General features: G+C 38.0%; 1 protein-coding gene across 1 annotated transcript in view; it reads right to left on the reverse strand.

Moving 5' to 3' along the window:
* Window positions 1-23,200, reverse strand: part of IMPG1 (interphotoreceptor matrix proteoglycan 1) — a 145,608-nt gene that overhangs the window by 99,934 nt on the left and 22,474 nt on the right. The window contains exons 2-6 of the mRNA XM_077159437.1: window positions 22,308-22,541; window positions 15,335-15,501; window positions 15,034-15,062; window positions 11,036-11,100; window positions 6,755-6,858 (exon numbers count right to left, since the gene is read on the reverse strand). Coding sequence (XP_077015552.1) covers window positions 6,755-6,858; window positions 11,036-11,100; window positions 15,034-15,062; window positions 15,335-15,501; window positions 22,308-22,541 — 599 coding nt within the window. The remainder of the gene's footprint in view (window positions 1-6,754; window positions 6,859-11,035; window positions 11,101-15,033; window positions 15,063-15,334; window positions 15,502-22,307; window positions 22,542-23,200) is intronic.

Raw genomic sequence — 23,200 nt, forward strand, 5'->3', positions numbered from 1 at the left:
ATGCATGATCATCGTTTCTTAGTACATTTGCATCGGTTTAGAAGAACTAGCAGTATAACAGAAAAAAATATAGAATGTTACTATAGAGAAAAAAAATAAAAGTAATAATAATAAGAACAAAACAGACAAAACAAAACAAAACAAGAACCTATCGCTCGGATGCAGCTTCGTTCAGTATTTTAACATGATTACTTTACAATTAGGTATTATTGTGCTGTCCATTTTTGAGTTTTTGTATCTAGTCCTATTGCACAGTCTGTATTCCATCAGCTCCAATTACCCATTATCTCACCCTGTTTCTAACTCCTGCTGAACTCTGTTACCAATGACATATTCCAAGTTTATTCTCGAGTGTCGATTCACATCATTGGGATCATACAGTATTTGTCTTTTAGTTTTTGGCTAGACTCACTCAGCATAATGTTCTCTAGGTCCATCCATGTTATTACATGCTTCATAAGTTTATCCTGCCTTAAAGCTGCATAATATTCCATCGTATGTATATACCACAGTTTGTTTAGCCACTCGTCTGTTGATGGACATTTTGGCTGTTTCCATCTCTTTGCAATTGTAAATAACGCTGCTATAAACATTGGTGTGCAAATGTCTGTTTGAGTTTTTGCCCTTAATTCCTTTGAGTAGATTCCCAGCAATGGTATTGCTGGGTCGTATGGCAATTCTATATTCAGCTTTTTGAGGAACCGCCAAACTGTTTTCCACAGTGGTTGCACCATTTGGCATTCCCACCAACAGTGGATAAGTGTGCCTCTTTCACCGCATCCTCTCCAGCACTTGTCATTTTCTGTTTTGTTGATAATGGCCATTCTGGTGGGTGTGAGATGATATCTCATTGTGGTTTTGATTTGCATTTCCCTAATGGCCAGGGACATTGAGCATCTCTTCATGTGTCTTTTGGCCGTTTGTATTTCCTCCTCTGAGAGGTGTCTATTCAAGTCTTTTTCCCATTTTGTAATTGGGTTGGCTGTCTTTTTGTTGTTGAGTTGAACAATCTCATTATAAATTCTGGATACTAGACCTTTATCTGATATGTCGTTTCCAAATATTGATTCCCATTGTGTAGGCTGTCTTTCTACTTTCTTGATGAAGTTCTTTGATGCACAAAAGTGTTTAATTTTGAGGAGTTCCCATTTATTTATTTCCTTCTTCAGTGCTCTTGCTTTAGGTGTAAGGTCCATAAAACCGCCTCCAATTGTAAGATTCATAAGATATCTCCCGACATTTTCCTCTAACTGTTCTATGGTCTTAGACCTAATGTTTAGATCTTTGATCCATTTTGAGTTAACTTTTGTGTAGGGTGTGAGATATGGGTCTTCTTTCATTCTTTTGCATATGGATATCCACTTCTCTAGGCACCATTTATTGAAGAGACTGTTCTGTCCCAGGTGAGTTGGCTTGACTGCCTTATCAAAGATCAAATGTCCATAGATGGGAGGGTCTATATCTGAGCACTCTATTCGATTCCATTGGTCGATATATCTATCTTTATGCCAATACCATGCTGTTTTGACCACTGTGGCTTCATAATATGCCTTAAAGTCAGGCAGTGCAAGACCTCCAGCTTCGTTTTTTTTCCTCAAGATGTTTTTAGCAATTCGGGGCACCCTGCCCTTCCAGATAAATTTGCTTATTGGTTTTTCTATTTCTGAAAAATACGTTGTTGGGATTTTGATTGGTATTGCATTGAATCTGTAAATCAATTTAGGTAGGATTGACATCTTAACTATATTTAGTCTTCCAATCCATGAACACGGTATGCCCTTCCATCTGTTTAGGTCTTCTGTGATTTCTTTTAGCAGTTCTTTGTAGTTTTCTTTATATAGGTTTTTTGTCTCTTTAGTTAAATTTATTCCTAGGTGTTTTATTCTTTTCGTTGCAATTGTAAATGGGATTCGTTTCTTGATTTCCCCCTCTGCTTGTTCATTGCTAGTGTATAGAAATGCTACAGATTTTTGAATGTTGATCTTGTAACCTGCTACTTTGCTGTACTCATTTATTAGCTCTAGTAGTTTTGTTGTGGATTTTTCCGGGTTTTCGACGTATAGTATCATATCATCTGCAAACAGTGATAGTTTTACTTCTTCCTTTCCAATTTTGATGCCTTGTATTTCTTTTTCTTGTCTAATTGCTCTGGCTAGAACCTCCAACACAATGTTGAATAATAGTGGTGATAGTGGACATCCTTGTCTTGTTCCTGATCTTAGGGGGAACGTTTTCAATTTTTCCCCATTGAGGATGATATTAGCTGTGGGTTTTTCATATATCCCCTCTATCATTTTAAGGAAGTTCCCTTGTATTCCTATCCTTTGAAGTGTTTTCAACAGGAAAGGATGTTGGATCTTGTCAAATGCCTTCTCTGCATCAATTGAGATGATCATGTGATTTTTCTGCTTTGATTTGTTGATATGGTGTATTACATTAATTGATTTTCTTATGTTGAACCATCCTTGCATACCTGGGATGAATCCTACTTGGTCATGATGAATAATTCTTTTAATGTGTTGTTGGATACGATTTGCTAGAATTTTATTGAGGATTTTTGCATCTATATTCATTAGAGAGATCGGCCTGTAGTTTTCTTTTCTTGTAATATCTTTGCCTGGTTTTGGTATGAGGGTAATGTTGGCGTCATAGAATGAGTTAGGTAGTTTTCCCTCCACTTCGATTTTTTTGAAGAGTTTGAGGAGAGTTGGTACTAATTCTTTCTGGAATGTTTGATAGAATTCACATGTGAAGCCGTCTGGTCCTGGACTTTTCTTTTTAGGAAGCTTTTGAATGACTGCTTCAATTTCTTTACTTGTGATTGGTTTGTTGAGGTCATCTATGTCTTCTTGAGTCAAAGTTGGTTGTTCATGTCTTTCCAGGAACCTGTCCATTTCCTCTAAATTGTTGTATTTATTAGCGTAAAGTTGTTCATAGTATCCTGTTATTACCTCCTTTATTTCTGTGAGGTCAGTAGTTATGTCTCCTCTTCCATTTCTGATCTTATTTATTTGCATCCTCTCTCTTCTTCTTTTTGTCAATCTTGCTAAGGGCCCATCAATCTTATTGATTTTCTCATAGAACCAACTTCTGGCCTTATTGATTTTCTCTATTGTTTTCATGTTTTCAATTTCATTTATTTGTGCTCTAATCTTTGTTATTTCTTTCCTTTTGCTTGCTTTGGGGTTAGCTTGCTGTTCTTTCTCCAGTTCCTCCAAATGGATAGTTAATTCCTGAATTTTTGCCTTTACTTCTTTTCTGATATAGGCATTTAGAGCAATAAATTTCCCTCTTAGCACTGCCTTTGCTGCGTCCCATAAGTTTTGATATGTTGTGTTTTCATTTTCATTCGCCTCGAGGTATTTGCTAATTTCTCTAGCAATTTCTTCTTTGACCCAGTCATTGTTTAGGAGTGTGTTGTTGAGCCTCCACGTATTTGTGAATTTTCTGGCACTCTGCCTATTATTGATTTCCAACATCATTCCTTTATGGTCCGAGAAAGTGTTGTGTAAGATTTCAATCTTTTTAAATTTGTTAAGACTTGCTTTGTGACCCAGCATATGGTCTATCTTTGAGAATGATCCATGAGCACTTGAGAAAAAGGTGTATCCTGCTGTTGTGGGATGTAATGTCCTATAAATGTCTAATAAGTCTAGTTCATTTATAGTAATATTCAGATTCTCTATTTCTTTGTTGATCCTCTGTCTAGATGTTCTGTCCATTGATGAGAGTGGTGAGTTGAAGTCTCCAACTATTATGGTATATGAGTCTATTTCCCTTTTCAGTGTTTGCAGTATATTCCTCACGTATTTTGGGGCATTCTGGTTCGGTGCGTAAATATTTATGATTGTTATGTCTTCTTGTTTAATTGTTCCTTTTATTAATATATAGTGTCCTTCTTTGTCTCTTTTAACTGTTTTACATTTGAAGTCTAATTTGTTGGATATTAGTATAGCCACTCCTGCTCTTTTCTGGTTGTTATTTGCATGAAATATCTTTTCCCAACCTTTCACTTTCAACCTATGTTTATCTTTGGGTCTAAGATGTGTTTCCTGTAGACAGCATATAGAAGGATCCTGTTTTTTAATCCATTCTGCCAATCTATGTCTTTTGATTGAGGAATTCAGTCCATTGACATTTAGTGTTATTACTGTTTGGATAATATTTTCCTCTAACATTTTGCCTTTTGTATTATATATATCATATCTGATTTTCCTTCTTTCTACACTCTTTTCCATATCTCTCTCTTCTGTCTTTTTGTATCTGACTCTAGTGCTCCCTTTAGTATTTCTTGCAGAGCTGGTCTCTTGGTCACAAATTCTTTCAGTGACTTTTTGTCTGAGAATCTTTTAATTTCTCCCTCATTTTTGAAGGAGAGTTTTGCTGGATATAGGAGTCTTGGTTGGCAGTTTTTCTCTTTTAGTATTTTAAATATATCATCCCACTGTCTTCTAGCTTCCATGGTTTCTGCTGAGAAATCTACACAAAGTCTTATTGGGTTTCCCTTGTATGTAATGGATTGTTTTTCTCTTGCTGCTTTCAAGATCCTCTCTTTCTCTTTGACCTCTGACATTCTAACTAGTAAGTGTCTTGGAGAACGCCTATTTGGGTCTAATCTCTTTGGGGTGCGCTGCACTTCTTGGATCTGTAATTTTAGGTCTTTCATAAGAGTTGGGAAATTTTCAGTGAAAATTTCTTCCATTAGTTTTTCTCCTCCTTTTCCCTTCTCTTCTCCTTCTGGGACACCCACAACACGTATATTTGTGCGGTTCATATTGTCCTTGAGTTCCCTGATACCCTGTTCAAATTTTTCCATTCTTTTCCCTATAGTTTCTGTTTCTTTTTGGAATTCAGATGTTCCATCCTCCAATTCACTAATTCTATCTTCTGTCTCTTTAAATCTATCATTGTAGCTATCCATTATTTTTTCTATGTTTGCTACTTTATCCTTCACTTCCATAAGTTCTGCGATTTGTTTTTTCAGTTTTTCTATTTCTTCTTTATGTTCAGCCCATGTCCTCTTCATGTCCTCCCTCAATTTATCGATTTCATTTTTGAAGAGGTTTTCCATTTCTGTTCATATATTCAGCATTAGTTGTCTCAGCTCTTGTGTCTCATTTGAGCTATTGATTTGTTCCTTTGACTGAGCCATATTCTCAATCTTTTGAGCGTGGACAGTTATCTTCTGCTGCTGGTGTCTCGGCATTTATTCAGATTTCTCTTGGTGTTGGACCCAGCAAGGTTGTAATATTTTTCTGTGAAATCTCTGGGATCTGTTTTTCTTATTTTGCCCAGTATGTGGCGCACGTGGCACACGTTTGTCTCAAGTGTTTGGAATGGGTCTCCCCTAGTCACCGATCTCCGTGGCCTGGGGATTTCGGATCCAATTCTCTCCGTTGGTTCAGGGGCCGCGCGTGGTGGGGGCGTCAGCTGCCGTGGCTTGAGGGGACCCTGTGGCTGGTTGCGGGCCGCAGCGGGCCTGGGGGATTCCCCACCGGACCAGGAAGCCTCCCGTGGGGGGGGGCTACCGCTGCTTGGATAGCCCTCCTATCCGAGACTCGTATCCACGGACTCGAAGCAGAGACTCGAAGCCGCCCGCAAAAGAGGGGTGCCGCCTGCCTCGGCTTGGGAAACTTGCTTCTCCAATACTCTCAGCCGGCCAGGAAAGGAGGGAGGGAGTAGCTCGGACCACCGCAGCTGCCGCTGATCGGGAAATCACGCGCCGCTCGGGGGTCTCACCGCAGCCTAGTCTCACAGTCAGTCTAGCCAGCCCAGACTTTGGATAGCCCTCTGATCTGAGATTCGTAGCCGCGGACTCAAAGCCGAGACTCGAAGCCGCCCACAGAAGAAGGGCGCCGCCTGCCTCGGCTTGGGAAACTTGCTTCTCCGATACTCTCAGCTGGCCCGGGGAGGAGGGAGGGATTAGCTCGGACCACCGCAGCTGCGGCTGCTCGGCAAATCACGCGCTGCTCGGGGGTCTCGCCGCAGCCAAGAGTCGCAGTCAGACTTGCCAGCCCAGACTTTGTATAGCCCTCTGATGCGAGACTCGTAGCTGCGGACTCGAAGCCGAGACTCGAAGCCGCCCGCAAAAGTGTGGCGCCGGCCGCCTTGGCTGGGAAGCTTGTCTCTCCGCGTCCCTCAGCCAGCCCGGGAAGGAGGGAGGGATTAGCTCGGACCGCCGCAGCTGCGGCTGCTCGGGAAATCGCCCGCCGCTCGGGGATCTCACTCACCGCAGCCGAGTTTCGCAGTCAGACTACCCAGCCCAGACTGGGTTACGCTGTGTGTCCATTCCCTGCTGTAGCCCCGGGAGCTGTTCTGTACTGTTTCTGTTCACCTATTAGTTGATTTGGAGTCGGAGGAACTAAGACGCATGTACCTTACTAAGACGCCATCTTGGATCTCCATTTTGATCATTTTGATATGTCTGACATATTCATGCTGGACATGGGTGAGAACAAATCCTTTACCTTTATGGTTAATATGAAATTACACGTCAGTGGAGAAAGAACTTCACTGATGGATGGATTAATGGATTCATTCTAATACTAGGTGAGTGCCTGCCTTAGATACTGTGGGAAAAGGAGCCCCTGCCCTTCTGGAACTTATCATTAAGCACTTTATGTAATTCATTCCACCTTTTCCTAGCTCTCAATATATTTTTTTAATTTCACTGAATCTTAATCAGAGTGACAAAAATGCAGCACTAAAATGAACCAGCATGTGGAGAACTAGATCAGCTCTCAGACTTCCTTACCATTGCAGGCGTCTGGGTGTAGTTGAGGGTATTACTGAGCATTCTGTGGAGGACACTGCTATTGGGAGTGAGAAGGAAGGGGCTGTGTGAGACACTGGAAACATCTGAGGAAATAAAAAAAAAATGCACAGGCATAAAAAATGAGAGTGGAGTAGCTTAAATCAGAAAAAGGTAAAAATTCCTTAAGCATTTTCTGTCATTCTGGAATTTACAGATGTTAGGTGATTCCACCTCCCCCCTCTTTAAGGTCTCTTAAATGTATTCCTGAGAAAAATATAATTTATACTCTTGGTTCCAAATTCTTCATTCTTCTTCTGTAGGACTCAAGTTTGACATTCCCCAAGATATGTACAGTTAAATGGTTTTGCCAAATATGGTTTGACTAATATTTCTTTTTGTAACTATAAAATGGATGCATCAACAGACATTTTTGAGTTTGTTTTTCTAAGAAATTTCTTAGAATATGGCCTGAGTATTTGTAATTTAGATTGCTTTAGCAATCATCAAGGCATGAGGATTTTAATTATAAAATCCAAGAACACCTTTTTTTAGAAGAGACCACCATGAATTATTCCATACACATGACAACTGTTTTGATATTTAAAGATTTCCATAGAATGAAAATCTAGGTTCCAGTAAAGAAAAAGAGAATAGTATCATTGTAATTAAAATGTGTTTCTATGTTATATTAAATTATTATATAATAAAAATGGTCAGAGGAAATAGTATTGTGGTTAATTGGGTTAACCAAAAATATTTTTGTATTATATATTATTTTATATTTAGACAGAAATATTTTTCCATTTTAGTCTTAATCAGGCTAAAACATAGACTGTATTAGTTTATTTTCCTGCCTTAGAAAGAAGACTATACCCAAAAAATCAGTTGACCTCAAAATACTTAGTTAAGTGTTAGAACCACTAGAGTTTCTGAGGGATTGAGACAGACACTTGGGAACCGAAACTTAGATTTGGTTCAGGGAAGATAACTTTTACCCTGGCAGCTAAGCACTACTGTGTGGCCAAGTTCTTGTTAATGGGACATAAGCCAAAGACTATTGGGTGGGACTGCCAGGAAAGCTATTATTTTCCTCAAAATCAACAGAGGCAGCAGACTCAGTTGGAATGTATCTTTTGTCCTGCTCTCTTTCCCCAGTCATCCTGCATGGAACATAGGCTGATGCCTATGGTGCAACCATCTTTCAATGAAGACCGATAAGGTTGGAAAGAGCTTGGATCCTTGAAGACTTCTTTGACCAATGGCATTGTCTTATTGCTTGCCTACTTTCAAACCTCTTTTGATAAGTCACTTTCGTGGGTTTTTGTTATAGGAGGGTAAATATAATCAGGAAGGTAGGGGCAAAAAAAGAGATTACTCAAGTAATGTATGAGTACTTGCTCTCGTCAATGACAGATTTAAGTTTCTGCAAAGCCCAGACAGGATGTCAGGTAATATGGAATATTGTATTGGGACCAGTGATTAAATTTGAAAAGGTGTTTGCCATATCTAATAATCTTCACATTCATTGGCCAAATAAAACATATTTGGTCTGGAAAAAATTTGATCTTTCTCTATTTCCTAAGGAACGTGTGGTACCCAGGAAGCAGGCAATGACTGGGAATTGCCCCTGTGTGATTCTGTGCAGTGGTCCTGCTAGGTGAGTGGTTCCCAGTGGGGGTGTGCTGGAGAGGGTATCAGAATCATATGGGATGCATGATTGTTTTTTATTGATAGAACAGATACCCTGTGGCATTTCAAAATCTCATAGGATGTGGTACCTTGGAAACTTGCTTGCCTAGCCCTAACTGAAAAGCCCCTCGTAGGCAAATAGGATGGATGTTTTCTGACCCTTGGACTTCATCAGACTATTAATAATTTAAGGTGGCATCAAGCTTTACAATTCTATGGATAATCCACTGATGCTACACTTTTTGGTAAAATTTTAAAAAGTGTTTAGCTATTATACCAGAAAAATATTTTTAGAAAAGAAATGTGTACTCTTCTGTTTTATTGCCATATAAAGAGAAATTATGCAGACTACTAAAACTATTTAAAAACCTGGATAAAAGAACAATTGTTAAGGAGACTGAATTTATCTTCTAGAGCATTTAACCTCTTCTGGAGCTTTCCCACTCCTCCTTCACACCTATGCTATCTAGTTAAACCTAATCTCAAGAAAGACCTGAAAAATTCAATTACAATAAATGTCTGATCCCACTTCCTATGCTCCTCTACCAGAGAGTGTTTGCATTTGCATTTTAAGGGTTCAATGCTTAGGTCAAAGATATTGGGACTCTAAATTTGGAATTTCAAGCAAATTTCCACATTCAATTACACTTACAAAAATTATCAACAATGATAATGGAGAGGGTAGTAGGGGTGGGTGGAGGATGAGAGTTGAGGGAAGAGATTGCTTTCTTTTGAGTAAAGTCTTCATAGTGGCCTTGAATTCAAGCTGTTAAGGGCATTTCTACTCTCTTCTTGCATAAGATTATCATTGATGCTAAGTCCCTGGCTATTTTGAAGTTAATTATTTTCGTTAAGATTTATGCAGTTCTTTTAATAGCTGCATTTTGGATATATGTCAACCAAAGAAGTATCTGTGCATGAATCCAACCAGGGTGTCCAGGAATACTGGGGGAACTAGTTCTAAAACATTTATTGTTGGAACTCAAATATTGAATGGTGATATTTTCTACTATATTATAAGATATCATATTTTGCTACCTCTCAGTTTTTTTTTTTTTTTTGTATGGGCAGGTGCTGGGAAACAAATCTCATAGTTTTTATAAAGGAATAATGGGAATTGGTTTATGAGAGTATGCTATAACCAAATTATCTTACTAGATTTAATTTGGCTACTAGAGAGGTCTCATCAGCTAAAATATACTAACTTCAACTTTAAAAAGTATAAATATAAATTTCAATTATTTCATTAAATATGATTGTTTCTTAATATTAGAAATGAAGCCAGTGTCAAACATCTTTTTGTATCATTTCTCCTATAAATAATATTTTTGAATAGCATTTGTTATTATAAGTCAGACATCAAATATCAGTTGACTATAAGTAGAATTAACAACAATTACAATGTTTTTTTTTATTAGTAAAGAATGTTTTGTCATTATGTTTTTCATTATTGAAATCAAACTTGACCTGTTCCTTATTAGCTGAAAGTCATTCTAGAAAGGATAAATTAGCTGAACTTAGGGGAGAAATATAGTCATGGTAGATTCCTCCAGATGTGTATGAATGAAGAAATAGGAAAATGATATTATTGATTGTTTAAGAAATTTCTATTTTCTCAATTTCTACATTTTAAGTCATCAAAGTAGGATTTCCTAAAACATTGTTAGCATACTTAAAATTCAAATAACAAACTGGGGAAATATTGTACAAAAGGTTCAATAGTTTTATTTGGTATAATTTTAAGTACTCTTATAATTATTTGGGAAAAAAAAGAAGGCTGCAATAGAAATATACATGAAAGAGAAGTTTCAAACATCTAATAAACATAGGAAAAAAACTAAACTATTTTCTATTTCCTTTTGGAAAATGTTAAAACAAATGGTAACATCCAATATTGGCAAGTGTGTAATGAGCTATGGCTCTTGTCTTTTTGATCAACTGGTTAGATAAATTGTAACAAAATTTCTGGAAAACAAATTTGACAACATGTATTAGGAGACTAAAGTCATACTCTTTGATTTAGTAGTCTACTTTGAGAAATCTGTCTTCAATAGTGATTTGAGAAGGATTTTTGTTTAAATATGTTACTTAAAGCATTATTTTAATGGCATAATGTTTGACAGCAATGGAATGGTGAAAATGATTTTCTTTATAGAAATGTAATAGAATGTGGAAGTCATGAAAATGATTTTTTTGATGAATTTTAGTGGAATTATGAAATGTTATATATGTTAAGTGTAAAAAATAAAAACTGTAAGCATTGTCTCAATAATACATATATATATGTGTGTGTGTGTGTGTGTATAGATATATGAAGAATGACTAGGAGGAAATAGGCAAAAATGTTGATAATGGCTGCCTCTGGCTATAGAATAATTAATGGATGACTTGGTTTTACTTTCATTCTTATCTTTATTTTGCAAGTTTCATTTAATGCATATAAATTATATGAGCTTAGAAACACAAATGGTTTTGAGAAAGTACATTTTAAACTTTGTGAACGTCAATCAAGGATTTCTTTGTAAATAACATGCTTTCATGATGATTTGAATTAAAGCTCAAAAGCAGACTAGACAAAGAGCTCTAACTTACCTGTTGAAAACACACGGGTTTCAGTAGGTTCTCCCAGTGTCTCCTCTCTATATATTTCATCTTTTCTAATAACACAATGGAAAACAAAGATAAGGTGGTAAAAAGGAACTCGACAACACGGGAAAGCATTTAAAATTGCCTAGACTTGAAAGGCCTAAAAATTAGACCAAAAATTTAAAGAAAAAGCACACTGTAAAACTGGGTTTACCTATTTTTTCATTATGAAGCAATATTTGAATATATTCTCATTAAAAATAATTCAAACAATCCAGAAAAAGTTATATGTGACTTCATTTTTCCCTCCCAGCATCACGGCATTTTGTAGTCAGCAAAGCTGATCTTGTGGGCCTGATGTTTTGTGGTCCTATTGTGCTTACAATGTGTCCTGGACACCAAAGATGAATTAATGCTATGATCTGTGGCTATAATATTCTTGCTATAATCACAGACTCCAAAATCTGTAAATCCGGAGAGTCATTAAGCTTATCAAGAAGGTGTTTCTTGTGGTTATATTGATGGAACAGAGGTAGGTTTCTGGGTAACACAGGTATATTAAATCCATATCCTAGACACAGTATTGCTTTTCCTGTTTGCTTATATTGGTAACCAGGAAGTTGGGGGTAGGTTTGCAGTGCCATGGAAGGGCAGTACGGAAGACATTCTGGGGCAGATCCAAGTCCCTGGTTTTATAATGCCAGCACATTCTAGAAAGCTTTATTTAGAAAGTAGTTAAGCAGTAGTGCTATCTTTTGAAACATACTGAAAGATTTGTTACTGTAAGCTATTAGCTCTCAAAGGACTGTGTCTGTTAGTACAATATGGTACTAATTCTTGGTTATAGTAATGGAATAGAGGTAGGTTACTGGGTAATGCAGTTACTGACCAAACTATAGCAATTGACCAAAACATTTGATTTAATTTTCTGTGGCTCCAGAAGACCAAAGGGAACGGTTAGGTTCCCTGTTGTTGTAGAGTCATCTAGGTTGGCATAGCCAATGGGACCATCTGCATGTATCTGCCACACTCATTTCTGCCAAAGTACTAGTAAGGGCAACAAACATGAGCCAACCTGGCATGGGCTCCAACCAATCAGAATGGATGCCAGCTGTAAATATGGACCAACATATTGGTACACACAGACTAAATATAAGTTCAGACTCAACAGTGGAATTTGGAATCAGCTGTTCTTGTTGTCTTACTGGCATTACTCTATGTATTTGCGTATAATACTTGCATACATGTCGGGAGAGTATATTTAATAAATTATCATTATAGCAAACCTTATGGAATGTATTACAGATAATTTTTTTTTTACTTGCTATAGCTTTGTTTCCTGTAATTTCTTTTTCCTCTCATCATTACATTAGCCTTGTTTCATCTTGCTGTTAAAAAAGATAGGAAAGGGCGGGCCACGGTGGCTCAGCAGGTAAGAATGCTTGCCTGCCATGCCCGAGGACCTGGGTTCGATTTCCGGTGCCTGCCCATGAAAAAAAAAAGATAGGAAATAACCAAGAAGAGTAGTTATAAAATGCTGGCTATTGTGTTAGTTACACAAGTTCAACAGCCCACATTGTACAGATCCCTGTTTTGGATGCTATTACCTTATACTTTGCATTTATTAAGGATGATCCTGCACTAAACAGATAATCTGTAACATCACCAAGCAGCTATAATTCGCAAAACTGGGCCACTGGGCTCTTCCACTGGCTTGTATTTTAAAGTCATTAGATATTGGACAATTTATGGGCTAGTCAGGTGAGAAAATTTTCTACTTTGTTCTTCTGTGAAGATTTCAAATAACAGAGTGCTTTTTGTTGGTTTTATTTTTGATAACTTGGAAATCATAACTAATGTAAAATGTTTGTTGCTTCTTTCTTCTCTCATAGCAATGCTGACAGGCATAGGAATGGAAGAAATGATTCTGCTTCTTTTTCTTAACAGCTAATTTCTAAACAGTAATTGTTTCCTATAATTTTAAATGTTTTTCTATCAAATGGTGCACACTGTGGATTTTTTTTATTTATGGATTGCCACTGCTTTGTTTTCTTTTTTTTGAAAATGGTGGATCATGGATAGTATTTTATGATACTTATTATATCATATTTAAATCAGAGGAATCATTATCTTTGTGTCTTGTGAACAAAGCTAATATTCTGGTACTAAGATTTTCTCAAGTCACATTATTTACCCTGGCAATGACATTTAAAAATTCCTAAGAGTGGTCAGATGACATAATTAATAAAATATATGAGGAAATTTCTGTGGAGTGGGTAGAGAAGTTTAAAACAGCTCCTGTCCTCGAGGAGTTTATACTCTCATAGCAAAACAGGGTGAAGCAAGGACACATTAATAAACATGTAAAATACAGTACAAAGTTCAAAGCAGGAAGCGACTCCCACAGGCTTAAGTGGGCTGGTAATCATCATGGGGAGTTGGGACTCCCCCTGGGGCTTGAAAGGAGAACTGCATTTGGAGAGGTGGGGTGGAAAAGGCAGGCTCACATTGGCGCGAGGTAGAGGCTTGAGGTCAGCCTGGGATGTGTAGGGCGTGGCCTACACACGGTGAGGAAGTGGCGCGGTGGCTGCAGCAGGATCGTGGGTGATGGGAGGCAAGGTTGGAAAGGTCAGAAGGTGAAGGGGCCTGATGCATTAGTTTGGGATCTGCCTTAGTCAAGGGCCTGGCAGAAGACGAATTGCTCACTCATACTGATTTGCACACAGTGTAATAAAAGTGACCATTTACTAAACTGGGAAACATACAAGAGAAATCACAAGAGACAGGTTGGTACCTCGGGGCTAAAGCCAGTGGGTTCCTAAAAACTCAGGTAGGCCAGAAGGGGTGAGAGGATGGAGCAGTCACCACAAACCAGAGATAGGGGAGGCTCTGTGGAAAGGACGGCCTAACAGGAACTGAAGGGAAGTCCATGGAGGCAATCAGCCTTCGAAGACTTTGCAGCAGGAAGGGGTGACACAGCCCCTAACTTCATTCTCCTGCCTCCCTCTGATCTCCTGGTTCCTTTTGGCTGGCCCTAACCAGGGGCCAGAGGTTTAGGGATGGCTGGGAGGTAGCACTCACCAGTCAGCTCCTGTGGGCAGAGAGGGGTGGAAAAGGGTGGGCAAGAGATATTTCAAAAGGTAAGGGGAAGATGAGGGAAAGTCATTGAATATGGCTCAATGTGAGGAAAGGAATATTTCAAATTTATTAATCTATCAGCAGTTATTTAAATTAAGAAGGGCAAGACTCGGAGGAAAATCTGTTAGGGAGATTGGGATTTGACATTCTTCACAGTGTAAATTAATAAGGTCCTGGACCAGGTTACTGTGTGAAAGGCAATATATAGAATTGCCAGTAAATTCCTACTGCCAAATTTGTATTTCTATCTGTAGTATAATTATCTCCATCTTTAGAGTTTCAAATATGTTTTGCAATGTGCAATTTGTGAATTTGGAGTTTAGCTAATATATCGTTTTTTAATCATTTTATCTAACACACTTTTTGTTTTCCTTTTTTTCCCCCTGCATTTTGATTTTCTCATTTGATATTCAGTTCTTGTTGAGGATAAAACTCAGTGCTTCAGTAATTTAGTTTGAGAAATACTAACACTACAGAATACTAAATGAGAGTTCAAAATTCATTTGCTCCCTGATTATACTAAATATTTTTCTGATGTAAATAATAATTTACCATAAATTTGAAAAAGCAACCTATTTTAATTGCTTTGTCTCTTATAAGTAAAAATACACATTAGCTATTTATTACATCGTAATGAATTAATTTTATCTGCAAACATAATGCATCCATACCCATCTATAACCTATTTTCTTTTCCCTTTTATAAACTCATCTATCTTCAGCACAATATATGCATAAATTGTCAGAATATCTTATATGGATCTCAGTGGCTGACATAATATCATAAAGATACAATAGCTCTGTCTTACTCCGTTATATGCTCTTTCCAAAGTCAAGAGCATGCAGGATTCTATTTAGGGTACATACCTCTCAGGGAAGTTTTTCTGTTTCATTTTCTGCAAAAAAGATAAAAAGTAATTTTACCAGGAGATAATGCCAACTAAAGGGCTAAAGTCTATTTTCATCCCTTTCTCCCTTCAACTCCACTTTAACCCTCCTGTACAATATTATTCTGCAAGAATAAAATTACTGTTGACCTTATCAGATATCCCCAAACACTCAACTAACCCGTATGCTCTTGAAGCCAATTCAAAAGGGGCATGGGCTGGAGGCCTGGGGACCTACTATTCGGCCAGTGCTCAAAACAAAATGCAGCAGCGGGGCTCACCTGCTGAATAAGATTCAGGTGCTCTTGAGAGTTGCTGAAGTTTTTCCCAATGTCAAAGAGGCGGGAGCTATCCTGCTGGCAGATACTGACCCAGTCCTGATATTCCCCTGCGTCAGGGATGCGATCCAGGAAGATCCGATGTGCTTCCCACACTGCTTCCTGACACACTGCAATGCAGAGCCGGGAAGGGTGGGAAAATGTTCATATCCTAAGAAGACTCTCTTCCCCAATCCAAGCACAATCTCCTAACGTGGAAAGCTCATTTACGGCATATGTTGGCACACTAACTTATAGCTTATAGGAATGAATTCATTTAATAAGCCATTATTATTTAGCAGCTACTGTGCGCTTGCTGAAGAATAAAAGAAGGAAGATAGAGGAATGTGTGTATGTGTATACAAGATTGCAATTTTAGTAGGATGGTTGAAAGGCGATGTTTGTGCTAACTGAATGGAGGAAGAAAGTTCCATGCAGTTGGGAAAAGCAAGTCGGAAGAACATTGGGAACCCTGAAGGAACAGCAAAGTCAGTGTAGCCAGAGCAAGATTCAGCAGAAAAGAGGATGAATATGGAAAGATGCAGGATGGGGACATAGACCGTGTAGAGCCACTAGTCTTCAAATTTGGGTACATATTCCCTGATTTGAAGGTTTTCCAGGGGTTGAGCAGGCACACACACAGTTTAATATGAGTCAAGTTTTAAATCACAACTTCCCTGTACTGGCACTCCTAAACTGGTCTGCTTGAGGGCATACCTCTCCGTTTTTACTTCCCCCCTTCATCCATCCCTAATCTTATTGTGACACGTTACCCCTCGGTTCTCACACAAAGGACAATTTGAAATAGTAGTGTTGAGCTTGAGAAAGGAAGTAAACTCGGTTGAGGAGTGGTACGCTTTTTTTTACAGCTCAGGTGGTTTCTTTGCTTTGAATAAATCAGAAAGAGACCTAATGGAGTCCACAGCTGTAGTCCAGTAAAAATAATGATGACAAATTGTGAGGTGATGATTAGCATATAATGCCAAAAGAGTTGAATGAATTAAGGGCATTACTCTTAACAAATCTCTGTTCTCGTCTATTTGTTACGTAAATAAGGTTTCTTGACAGTAAGTAAAAGAATGTGAATAAAATTGGTGTTGAGCCCTAACTCACTTTAGTAGTATGTAATAGAAATAAAAGTAATGGTACATGAACTAATAGAGGAGGAAGATCAAAGCAGTTCCAACTCTCTAAGCTAATGAAGCTTAGGCTTGAGGGTCCTTCCATTACATGGGCCCCTTCCAAAGCCTTGCTTCTAATTTTGTGTTTACAATTTTGCATTTATAAACATTAGTACCAATAAAACCTGTATCTGACCCTGTATCCATGAGTCAAAGATTCTTTAGGAATAGATATTATCAAATTCATGACATATTTATTGTTTTAATCAATTGTATACTAAACTTAATTATAAAGGCAATTTAATCCAGAAGAAATTTCATTTTATATTTAAAGTCTACTGTCACAAGAGATAAAATAAATTCAATTGATACATTTTTTTTGTTACTGAGAAGTATTTTAGAGCAATCAATAACAGACTTTCAAGCATAAAAATAAGTGAAGATAAAACTCTGAAGGGGCAGTGGAATGGAAATATGAATTTATGGAGAAGAAGGAATCATGTGACATTTCTGACTGATAAGAGTTTGTTCCTGTATTTATTAAAAGCATTCGATGATAAGTATCGAGTGACTATGGAAGAGACCTTTGGATACATAAGCATGTTCTAATTCTAGTCTTATTTTTAAATATCAATACTTAAAACTCAACAAAAGTTACATCTTATCCAATTTAAACTATGTCAAACAATTTTAGATGTCAACTGAAAAGCAAGCAAAGGGTGACATAGTTTAAGGAATTATTTTAAGAGGGTTAAGTTAGCAAAAAAAGTGTTAGAAGACCTCTGTTATAAGCTATTGTAATATTTTCATTTTTATCTCTAGAGGGATGGGAAGCAATTCTATGCTTTGTGGTAGAGACTATTACCTGACTTTCTAAATAATTGAGTGCTGTGCTGAGAAAAAAGGGTGTGGGGAGGAACAAGGTGAGAAGTCTGGTTTGGAGATTCTTATTTCTTTGCCTAATCCTGCCCATCCCCTACTTATTCTTTTTTTTTTTAAAATTTATTTATTAATTAAAAAATAAAGAAACAAAATAAAACAACATACATAATCAGTAATTCACAATATCATCACCTAGTTGCACATTCATCATCTCTTAGAACATTTGTACCAACTCAGAAAAAGAAACAAAAAGACAACAGAAAAAGAAATAAAATGAACACAGGAAAGAGAGAGAAAAAAAATTATACCTACTATACCCCTTACCCCTTGCTTTCATTGATCACTAGCATTTCAAACTAAATTTATTTTAGCATTTGTTCCCCCTATTAGTTATTTTTATTCCATATGTTCTACTCCTTTGTTGACAAGGTAGATAAAAGGAGCATCAGGCACAAGGTTTTCATAATCACACAGTCACATTGTGACAGCTGTATCATTACAGCCTCAGGAAACATGGCTACTGGAACACAGCTCTACATTTTCAGGCAGTTCCCTCCAGCCTCTCCATTACATCTTGATCCCCTACTTATTCTTATGTTTGGATTTCTCTTAGCTTTCTGTTTCGAAGAGGCAAAGAGAATTTGAGACCCACTGTAGTTCAGCTCACCTACCAGCAACAATGTGATCAGAACCTTTAAGCTAATTAATCTTTCAGTTAGTAACCACAAAGCCAGGAAAGTGCAGTCGCTACCACTGCAAATGTTCCATTGAGTTGTCCACATTTGGGGAAATTGTAGGGGTTATCACACTTGGAGAGCAATGGACTAGCTTCACTGCGAAGAGCCGCTTTTGTAACTATGTCCTCTCCACTACCAGGCAAGGATCTGGCGGATTTAATGGCGGTTTCCCCATATTAAGCATCACACAGTCTCTGGACCTTCATCTGAGTCAAGAGTCTACAAACCATGCAAGGCGGCACCAACTCTCTTCCGATACCCTAAGAATTGTGTGTCTCGTCCGGGCAAAGCAGCTGTCCATACCCTTCTACTCACCTACATGCTCCATTTGTTCTTTGCAGATGTTATTTTGTGCTTCCACTTTTCTCCAATATACCTGCTTGTTTTAAGTTTGAAATGCATTTAAGCACTGGAAATACAACTGTACATAAAATCAATGAGCACTGCCTTTGAGGACTTGCTGTTAGCGGCTTTCATTGACAATCTTTGTGTGGGAAACACCTGGGAAGAAATACTGTGATAATCCTGTTACCAGTTAGGTACATCCTCAGGTATGTTGGCTATAGACTCACATGGAATTTTCCTTTATTTCAGTATAATTTAAGGCTTGGGTTTATTTTGTTGCATTCATCTAAACTCAAACATACAGGCATCATAAAAGATACGTATAGGAGCTCATTTTCTGTGTGCTTTGTAGTCCTCGGGTGCACCAAGAAAGCAGAGCTTTCTGTAGGTACCAGGCACACTGTTATACAGTTGGGCAAGACTGGCTGTACAGGACTCCCTTGTCTCCATCAAAACCTGCTATTCACGAAAGCCCTGAGAGAACTTTTCCCCAGAAGTACAAATGTCTGAAACAGCTTGAAGAATTGTCTCCCTGGAGTGTTGCAGTTTATAGGGACCAAATGTTAAGGACAGAACAAAGATTTTCTGCAGGCTTTCTTTGAGGGGAAGGGTTTTGGTGGCCCCTCTGAAGTGATTTCTCTGGCTTCCTTGAAACTTACCATGAACAAGAAGGTCCAGAATCCTTCTATAGTTGAGAGAACAGGAATACCAGCTCATGTCCCACTGGGAAATGCACCCTCCTTATTGAGGGAACATCAAAAGAACGCTTGAAAGTTGAAGCATTAAAGCATCTCAGGGCAGTGAGGGGTCTGAAAACTTTTCAAAGTTGGGTTTTTCTACCCTCTGATTTACTTTTTCTGTACCATCCTTCTCTGAACTTACTGGGAGGGATTGCTACTGGATTCTAGAGAAATGCAGAACCTTTCTTCACCAGTCTTCCCACGCTTGTTAGCTGATGCCTGAGATCCATTAGAGACCCAGCCTTCTGTTCAAGGTCGTTCCCTGGGCTATGTGATGAGGTGGGAAGAATCCCAGAGCGCATGCGTCCTAAGGCCAGGCACAGCTGTCTGTGATCAGAAACCCAGGCCAGCACATGGATCATTCACTTTTGGGAGAATTAAGGTAGACCAAAGGTAAGTGTTGTGCCCATGCTCAATGGAGAGAAGATCTGCTAGAATAGGAGTCAGGACACTGGGTTCTAATCCTGCTCTACTGATCACTGTGGCCCTGGGCACATCACCTCACTTCCTTGAATTTCAGTTTTAATTTTCTTGTGCAATAAAGCCGTTGGTAGATGTTCTCTAGAGTGGTTTGCAAATGTTAAGGTCCAGGCCAATTACCTGGGGACCTTGTTAAAATGCAAATTTTCACAATAAGTCTGGGTGGGATCTAAGAGTCTGCATTTTTTAAAACAAGCTCCCAGGTGGTGGTGATGCAGAAATCCTGGACCTGTCTAAGTCACCCGTTACTGTGAAAGAAAGTCCTAGGTTTTGATATAAGGGTTGGGTGGGTAGGAGCACAGGGCTCAGCCTGGAGGCTACCAGAAAGAAACCTTCTTCTTTTGCAGTTGTGCCTGGGGACACGCATGTTTATAATTCTACAGGGAAGCTTAGAACATTATCACTTGCATTGCTTTAAGCACTGGTGGAAAAGATAGCTCATATACTACGCGTTTTGAGGAATGTGAGAGTTTTTCTCCCCAAGTTTGAAAGATGTCAACAAATAATTTCGCAAAAGCAGCAACAACGAGAACATTAAGTGGATTACTCTGTCAAAGGAACACCACCTTAGATGTAGGTCTTACTTCTTGTTTCTCTGTGAACCAATTTGTTAGACTCAAGAAACCCAGGTTAGTAGTCCTAGAATAGTAAAATTTCATATCACCAAGGGGCAGCCATAAAGATAATGGACTGTCATTGCTGTGAGGAGAAAAACAGTGGTTTGTTTCATCCAGGGAAACAAGAATGAAAGAAACAAAATTAATCAAGGAAAAAGGCATAAGAATGAAAAATTCAGAGCTAAAAATTCAGTTGCAGCAATAGTCTATTCTATAAATACTTACAGAAAATTCCATTTGGGAGTGTGTAAGTAATCAGAAGTTACATAAAAATAGTTACAAATAGCTGTGTTAATATTCAATGTGATGCAAATATTGTCTATTTATACTTTCATTTATGCAGAAGCAGTATTGAATTTACCAGTGTGGTTTTCTGATCAATCACACTCAAAATGAATAATTTACACATGCCATTGTCTTTAAATAAAAAAAATCCCAATGGGCTCTTTGCCTTCCTATTTCTATCAACAAGCACTTACTGAGAACCTGCTATATGGATGTGCTATGCTAGGGTCTCAGAGTACTGATACAATGAACTTGATTTTCTGTCAGTGGTGTTCTTATGAATATAACCCAGTACTTTTCATTTCTGTGTGGGTGTGGCTTCTGTCAGACAGCAAATATTTCTTTACTTCCATGTACAGTTACACATATGAAGAACCTAAATCTTGATGTTTTGGAGATTGTTAGATAATTATGCCTTCCAAACCCAAAGACTCTCCATCTCACAGCCATTAATAGGAAGAACTTTTTGGAATGTTAGCTCCGTGAAATGGGTTCTTAGTTGTCATTTGGTGCAATGGTTCACAAGCTAGAATTCTACCATTTCATGCTAGTCATAGTGTTTTAAATGGAGCAGGGTGACTGTGCATTGTATTTTTTGTTTTATTTTATTTTTTATGACTGCATATTTTAGAAAGGAAGCAAACATCTTCTATGATCAAGGTGGAAATCAGTAAACTCCTCCACTCTCACATGTAAGATGAATTGAATATAGGCTTCAGAGAGGCAAGATATTTCGCATTAATTGGAGCCATCTAGGGTATTTAATAGCAAATATATATAATATTTTTGGCATGGGCAGGCTCTGGGAATTGGACCCAGGCTTCCTGCATGGCAGGCGAGCATTAATTCCGTACTGATTTCTGGTAATGCTATAAGAACCCTGTTATGCTGTCTCGAGTAAAAACTACACTGTAACTCTGCTGAAAAACCTAGTAATTATATTGTAAATTCTGTTCACACCCTGCATTATATCTTGGTAGCCACTGTTAGTTTGTGACTCCTTGCATTTGGATGTACCTCCAGTTTACCAACCTCCATAGGTTTTTGCTGGATCTGCAATAAACAATTTAATTTATCAAGAAAGAGAGAGAATCTGGATTGCAAGGTTGCTTTTTTTTTTTTTTAAGGAAAGACAGAGAGAAGGAAGGAAGGATAGAAGGAAGGAAGGGAGGAAGAAAGGGAAACATCTTTTAAACATTTTCTTGTTTTATTGTATTTTGTTTCTCCGTTTTTGTTACATGGGCTGGGGCCGGGAATCGAACCGAGGTCCTCCGGCATAGCAGGCAAGCACTTTGCCCGCTGAGCCACCGCGGCCCGCCCGCAAGGTTGCTTTTGAAAAACGTAATCTTAAATCATAAAACAACTTGCTCAGGTTTTCTCATACTGCAATCATCCTTTGCTTCTCATTTCATAAGAATAATATTAAAATTCAATATTGGCATTTCGCAAAAATAAAGCAAACAGGTAAAACCTGGATACCAAGGCTTTCTGGTGACTTGTGAAGCACCCTAATGGTTCTGTGATGCACAACACACTATTTCAAGCCATAAAAGGAGAGTCCTACAGAATTTTTGAATGGTTATTATTCGTTAGTATCCAGTTAGCAGAATGATTTTTATAACTCTTGTAGCCAAATGAAAGAATTTGGATGTTTTGAGCTGAAGACAATCTATGGATGAATGAAAGGGAAGGGATGAAAGAACAAAAGACTAAAACATTTCTTTCCTTACCTTTTAATCTATAATAAGCTTGAAGACTGGCTAAAATTTGTTTCATGGATTCCTGTGGACAGACTTTAATCCCAGTTGGGAAAAATGTTGATCGTTTTGTTCGATGCTTTGTCAAATTGAATATTCGCCTCATGGTTGACACTTTGTACATTTTTGCAGTACTTTCAGTTGTTTTGATTTTTAGGGCATTGTCTATGTCTCTGGTTTCAGAATGGAATATTTTAACAGAGATATCTGTAAAAGAAAAATTGATTTCCTGGTGAATATATGCATTTATATGATATATGTGACATATATACATAAATGAATGAAATAAACTAAAAATTATAATCCTCTGGTTTGCAAAATTTCTACCTTGGTGCAACTGCCAAATGCAATATTCAATGACAAGGCATTTTCAGGGATAAGGGAATCGTATAATGAGCTGATCAAGTGTATTTTTCAAAACTACGCTCTAAACATCTTGCCTTTAGGCATCACCAAATATTGAAACCATTTCCCACATATCTCTACAAAAATCGCTCAGTACCAAAACTCACTCAGCACCCAAGTCTCCCAAGAGATACCTCTTTTGATAGCATTTTAATTCAAATGGGGAAGGATAAATCACTGTGGTACCCAGAGGTGTCCTCTTCACGAGGAAGTGGAACATTTCTCAAAACTAGGGGAAAAAATACAAAATAATCTCCCTGCCTGTTAGTAACAGCCCTAGAATTTCTATATGGGTGGGGAGCAATCTAATTGATAGTAAGGTCAAGGATATATCTTAGAGTTTCATTTATAGAGTGAGTTTGCTGTTGTATTGGGAGTGGAAAGAGGAAGAATGAAGAGAAGGCCAGAGAGGAGGTGGGCTGAAGATGTAATAATTCCCCAAGCCATCTCACCCTGCTGAC

Source organism: Tamandua tetradactyla, chromosome 5, assembly GCF_023851605.1.
Source record: "Tamandua tetradactyla isolate mTamTet1 chromosome 5, mTamTet1.pri, whole genome shotgun sequence".
NCBI classification, from domain to species: Eukaryota; Metazoa; Chordata; class Mammalia; order Pilosa; family Myrmecophagidae; genus Tamandua; species Tamandua tetradactyla.